At 42.1% G+C, this 7043-nt stretch overlaps 1 protein-coding gene across 1 annotated transcript; it reads left to right on the top strand.

Moving 5' to 3' along the window:
* Nucleotides 1-581: 581 nt before the first annotated feature.
* On the top strand, nt 582-4627 carry LOC306758790 (protein translocase subunit SecA-like). The gene is given in 2 exon segments (XM_079244179.1): nt 582-4382; nt 4384-4627. Coding segments are annotated over 2 exon segments (3813 nt in total). The 5' UTR covers nt 582-671; the 3' UTR covers nt 4486-4627.
* The last annotated feature ends 2416 nt before the right edge of the window (nt 4628-7043 follow it).

A 7043-nucleotide genomic window follows, 5' to 3' on the forward strand; every position in this document is an offset into this window, starting at 1 on the left:
CACCATCTCTCAGCACTTTGCAACATGCTCAAGTGTTCATCACAGAGCTGTGTGGCCTGTCTGTGCAAATATCTGAGGAAGTTTCCCTTGAAATCATCTGCAACCATACACAGTCCCTGGTTGGGTCAATCCAACAATCAGCATACAATGTTTCTGAGAACTTTATGCTGACTCAAGCCCTTTTTCGTACACTGATGCACTTTCTTGGTGATACTGACGACCTGGACACAGATGGCGTCCTCATTGCTAAGCAATGGGCGCAAGGTGAACTGTCCTTTGAGCATCTCTTTGCTACAGAATTCCTGAGCATCCTCACATCTTCACTGGATGATGCAGTTAGAACAACATCTTTGTTCATTTCAGATATGGAAATCCAATGCTTGGAATTGCTCTTATCAACACTTAAGCATGTAAATGACAAAGAGGCCCTCTCAGAATCCACTGGAATGATCCTTAGTCTTGTGAAAACAAACCAATGGACCCCAGTAGAGGTACTGACTCTGCTCAAAGCCCTGTCACACAAATGTGCACAGGATGTTTCAGTAACTGAAGTCCTAACACTGGTGCAGCTATATGGCATATCACCAGACTGGACCGATGAGTCTGGGAGGTCTCTCATCCAGGCTTTTGACTTTGTTGAACCTGAAAGATTCAATCAAGATTTCCTAAAGATGCTTAGAAAGAAAGATGAAAAGAATTTAGATGCAGCTTTGAAAGAATTAAAAACGTCACATGACTTGGATGATGCTGTGATCGATGTGATAAAAAACATCACCACTGGGATCTTGAAGTATTCAGAAAATGTACCAGAAGAAGAAGGACTTCAGGAGGATTACCTGAAATGTTGCACCTTTAATGCAGATGACTTACAGAAATGCCTGTCTCAGCTTTGCAAAGCAGTCTTTCAGACAAAAGGCTGGTGGCCCACAGTGAAGCACATGCTGGAGTTCTGTGTGTTCATATGGAAGAGGAAGATTGGAGTGCCGCAACTGGTTGATGTGAATGAAGATTCATGTGCCATTGCCATGTTTTCCGCCGTGCAAGTCTACATGGGAAACAAAGTGGGTCTTGTGTTGAGCTCTGATTGCCAATCTGAGAAGCAAATTGAGGAGTGGTCGGAGTTCTTCAGGAATCTTGGAATTTCTCTCGACACCAACACTGAAAAAACTGTTGCATCAATGAAAGATGTGTATGAAGCAGACATTGTATATGGTGCACTGGAAAACTTTGTGTCAGATTACTTTCAGCAAGGCATAGAGGCAATAGAAACAGGGATCCTTCCACTTCAACATGAGTTTATTATTGATGAGAGAAGTCTGAACTCATCTAATCTGGAACTTTCAAGGCTCAAGAACAATGAATCCCTGGTGTTTGCTGCAGAAGTCCTGCAAAATGCCATGAATCATTTCCAAAGTCAGAAAACAGAACAAAGACAGAGCTTGATGAAGGCTCTTTTACAGGGGCTCAGCACCAACTTCAACAAGGACAAAAACACTGAGAATAAAATCATCAACATCTTGAAGAAAATGACTGGGAAAGAATTGTCCTCTAGCGAAGTCGTCATTCTGACGTTTCTTGAGAATCTCCTGAGAGTGTTTACCAGTGACACAGAAGCCGTGAAACACATGACACCTACTAAAAGATGGTGTTTGGAGACTTTACTTACTTGTGCAGGGCAAATTCATTACTCAAATGAACAAATGAAAGATGTTTTCTGGAAGGTTTTAGACCTTGGACCTCGAACACTTTGGGCACCAGAAGAAATCTTAAACCTCCTTGGAGCATTAACTGACCACCATCACGATGACGGCTGCATTTCCATCTTGAAGATTTTGCATTTGATGGCAACTTATCAGGTTTCTTCAAAGTGGAGAGACGAGAGCAACAGATCCATCCTCGAGCTTTTAGGTTCACGGAGATCTGGCAATCTGATCCAGCATTTAGAAAAGAGCCTTATGCATGAGAAAAGTAAAGACATCGACAGTCTTTTTGATGAAATCCGTCAGATGAAAGACATTGATGAACAAACCCTGACTACAGCTTACAGTGTAGTAACTCATGTATCAAACCTGATCAAAACGGGTGAAATTAAAAAGCACAAAGATGTACAGCAATTAAGGAACCTGAACACCAACTTGGACACGGGAGACCTTCAGAAGCTCTTGGCAGTCCTATGCAATGCTGTTCACCTATGTGTTGCTAAAGAGAAGTGGTGGCCCAGAACCACTCAAATGATAAGCTGGTGTTTGTTGGCCTTGTCTGACACCGGGAGGCTTCTGGAAATGGGCACTGGAGAGGGAAAGTCTTGTGTCATTGCAATGTTTGCAGTGTTGCGTGTTCTTAGAGGTGAAAAAGTAGACGTGGTGTCCACTTCGTCAGTGTTGTGCCAAAGAGATGCAGAAGAATGGAGAAAATTCTACAATTACTTTGGCATCGCAGTTGATACAAACACAAATAAGACTGACGATAAGGATAGAAAGGAATGCTATCAGAAGGATGTGGTCTATGGTACTATTGAAACCTTTGCCGCTGATCACCTTCGCCAGACATTTGAGATGAAGGATGTGAGGCCTGAGCGAGGCTATCAGTGCATCATAATTGATGAGGTGGACTCATTGTTGCTGGATCAGGGAGTGCAGTTGACCTACCTTGCCAGCCCAATAGTTTCCATGCAACACCTGAACCCCATTCTGGCTATGATCTGGGCCCATGTCAGCCAGTATGGCTTCATGTCTTCGGGAGACCAGACTTTTGTACAGGGTCCCCCTACCTCATTCTTTAAGGCCATCTTTGACTCAATTAACACAGAGGATCTTGAAATTGATGATCCCATGGACATTTTAAGTATTGCTGAAGAAACCAACACTGTGCCAAAGGGCTTTACACAGGAAATCTACAAAAGCGAAAAGAAGGAACTTCTTAGGAAACTGAAGACTGTGAGTCAGGATGCTGTGGTGGATTTCTTTGAAAAAATGGAGGACTATGTTCCCTATGGTTTTACTGTGTACACTTTAAATGATGTGGGATTGCTCTGCCTCAGAAAAATCAGCCCTTATAAGAACCCTGACATCCCAGAGCTGAAGTTTCTTGCTCTGGATGATGGCTTGTGCTGTGCTCTCTATGATTCTGAGGAAATGATCATAAAATCCATTGCAGAGTTAATTTCAGACCAGATTCAGTACACCCCTTGCACAAACGACAATGACAAAATAAGCATTCCTGGATTCTTGAGGAATCTGATAGAGAAGAAAGTGTCAGTGTGGGTCCAGAATGCTTTTCTGGCAACTAATCTGAGAGAAGGACGAGACTATGTTGTAGAAAACAACAATATCTGTCCTGTAGACTTCAGATCTACTGGTATTGTAGAGCTAAATAAGAAGTGGGGTGATGGCCTACAGCAGTTTATTGAAATAAAACATCAAACCAAAATGAGCACACTTTCAACAGTAACAAACTACATTTCTAACATCTCCTTCTTTGAAAAGTATCAGGGGAAAATATATGGAACAACAGGGACACTTGGTAGTAAACAGGACCTTCTGGTTATGCAGGATCTGTATCCAAATCTCACCGCCTTTAAAATGCCAACGTTCAACAGGAAAAAGTTGTTTGAGTTGGAAGGTATTGTGAGGAATTCATCAAAAGAGTGGAAGTCTGAAATAAAACATGCGGTCATGGCTCAAATTTCCACAAATTCATACAGAGATGGAAGATCAGCTCTTGTAATCTGTGAGACAATCAATGAAGCCAAAGAGATCTATGAAGAGCTGAAAAGCAGCATCCCAGGTGAAATCATTCTCTACTGCCGCAGCGACAATGAAAGTTTGAACAAAATAGAGAAGGAACTGCTTCCTGGTGATGTTATTGTAGCGACAAACCTTGCTGGACGAGGCACAGACATTAAAGTTTCCAAACAGGTGAACGGTAATGGAGGACTGTTTGTAATCCTGTCCTTCATCTCTGAAAACACAAGAGTAGAACTCCAAGCTTTTGGTCGAACAGCACGCAAAGGTAAACCTGGATCAGCTCAGATCATCATGTGCAGTGAGCACATGCAGCAAGATTTCAGAACAGTGACATCGCTGGAGGAGGCTAAGAGAATAAGGGATAGACTTGCAGAGGAAAAGATGAACAACATGATGAACGATCTCACTGAGATGAATCTGCGTGAGGAGCTGTTCTCAGAGTACTGCAAATTTCTTCAACACATTTACAAGAACACAGATGGAGATGAGAGAAGAGCTGTCGTTGCCATCATGAATGAGTTCTGGGGGATATGGCTGCAAACAAAATCAGAGGAAATTGACCAGCTGAAAAGAGAAGAACTGACACAGAGTTTGAAATCTGATTTAGCAAAGGCAAAGAGTCAGTCTGAAAGTCATTCTTCACCATGCTCTAGTATTTATCACTTCATCAAGTTTGGAAACATCGCACTGGATGAAAAACAGTGGGACCTTGCTGCGAAGCTCTTTGAAAAAGCCATGAATAAAGATCCAAGTTGGGCTGCTGTAGCTTTTTATAACCATGCATACTGCACTATAAAGCAGAAGAAGGGAGATTACCTCACTAATGCCAGAGAAGATCTACAGAAAGCACAGGAGTCTCTAAAGTATCTCTGTGAAGAAGCTGTGATCTGCTTGCAGTTTGTAAAAATGGCCTCTACAGATTCACCCAAATTTGAAAAGACCAGTCTTGAGAAACAGCTAACAACTCGGTGCAGCATGTACAATTACTTTGACAAAAACATCACAGAGGCCATCCAAAAGCTGGATGAAATAAAAGAGAGAGGCAGAGATGCATTGGTCAAAAAATCCCCAGTTTTCTTTCTGGTGCCAAAACATGATGAAGAACTTCAAGAGGAGGCCTACACCCTCTACAATCGAGGTCTGAAATATGTGTTTGATGTGGAAGAGAAGCCTCGCTTTTCATGGGAAGGTCTGCTGGTGTTCTGTCTTGGACTTTTGCAAATTATTGGAGGAGCATTGATCACTGCATTCACAGTTGGAATAGCAGCTCAAGTTGGCATAGGACTGATCACTGAAGGTGTATCAGATTGCATCTCTGGCATAGAGGCTATGGCAACAGGAGAGTTCAGCTGGAAATCCTGGGCTATAGGCAAAGCCATTTCTATTGGTGTGTCCATTTTGACATTTGGAATTGGGAAGCTGGTGTCAAAGGGCTTCAAAGTGTGCAAAATGGTAATCAAAACTTTGGGCAAAAAGTTAAAAGCATTGCCAAAGTTTATCTCCAGACAGGCTAAAGACACTTTAAGTGTTGTCACAAGGACACAAATGAAGAATGCTGCAAAACATGCTGTTAAGAAAGTGGTGGAGGAAGTCGTTATATATGGGTTTGGGATAGCTGAACAGAAAATTCTGGAAAAAATTCTTGATGGCATCAAAAGTGAGGTGAAGAAGGGAATAGCTGATGATGTGAAAATCAACATGGAAAAGGAGCCTCTGAATAAATTGGTGAACTCCATTATTCTTTCACACATAGAGGATGTGGACCAACTCCAAGATCTTCTGCAGGACAAAGACAGGAGAAGTGATCTGCAGGCCATTTTCAGACACTTATCCAACAGTGCATTACAGCCATTCTATCAAGATCTCAGCTGGCAGAACAAGATTAACTCAGTCCTCATGACAGTGACGGATGCAGCTAAAGCTGAAGCCAAAGGAAAAGTGCGTGTCTTTCTAACAGCCATACAAGCTTCCCACTACTTGATTCTAGCAGAAGAGGCTATCAGGGCAGTACATAGCCTCTCCAGCACATTCTTCTCAACCTTTAAAGAACAGCTGAATAAATTTAAAGAAGAAAAAGGCTTTCCAGACAATGTGAAGATAAATGAGCTAGAATACTCAGAAACTGGAATGTTAAAGGCGTTCAAGGAGGAATTAACCAGTGCCATTAGTGCTTCAATAGCTGATGCTTTGGTAGAAGTTTTCCACCAAAAGTTCTCCAGTCACATCACGTCTTGTTGTCAAGGTGCAGTAAATGGTTTCATTCGGCACTATTCAAGAGGAGTATTAAATACTGACAGAACATATGATAAACTCAAAGCTGGACAGAACAACAGATACATTGCATACATGCCAGTAAATCAGAGTTCTAAACTAGGAAAGGATGCAGGTAAAAATTCAATATCACACTCCGAAAAGATCAAGAACCCCAAGACAAAGGGGACCATTCTCGATGTCAGAGTCTTGTCAGAGGCCACTGGTACCAAAGTTGTCATTTTAACAGAGGATAAACATGGCAGACTTAACAAAATGCAAGAGGTGAATCCAAGCACAAAACCAAGCTCTCAAACTGTGACACTGATTTACAGACCAAAGAGTTCCCAACATCCCACTGGTCATTATGATGTTAGAATCAACAACACGACAGTACAGATAGACAGCAAAGGTAATAGCTGTCTGTTTCATGCTTTTGCACGAGGCATGAAACCAAAAGCTAGTGAAGAAAGTATCATTTTGGAAGCGAACAACCTTCGAGTTATGGAGAGTGACACTCTACGAAGACACCCAGGACAATGGGAGCATTTCATTAAGTGCAAAGAGTGGACTGAAAAGATCAGAGGAGGAGACTGGTATTTAGCAGAGGGAGCTGCACCACTTATAAATAAAAAACAGAAAGACACATTTCGCCAAATGGTTGGAAAAACAGGGAAATACAGAGATCTGAGAAAACTAAACTATAACAGTGGAATGGGGCAGTTCATCAATGCTGATCACCAGCCTCCTGTCAGCTGTGTATTAGATGCTATAAAGTTGAACCAGAACAGCAAATTAGCAGCTGCCATGCTTGAAGTGGCAACAAACTCAACTCCGCTGGACGAGAATCTGATTCCTAATGTGAAGAGAAGGCATGGCCTTGAACTTCCGACTGTAAACGTTCCCACTGAAGTACATCGGGAATTTCCAAGTACAATATCACCAAAGTACAGAAAGTTGGTAGCCGAAACCATAAGCAAGGATGATGTTGTGGGCACATTCAAACTGACAATCATTGGTTCAATGCGAAGATACAAGTTGGATCGC

This window comes from Telmatherina bonti, assembly GCF_933228915.1.
Source record: "Telmatherina bonti genome assembly, chromosome: 7".
In the NCBI taxonomy this organism is placed as follows: domain Eukaryota; kingdom Metazoa; phylum Chordata; class Actinopteri; order Atheriniformes; family Telmatherinidae; genus Telmatherina; species Telmatherina bonti.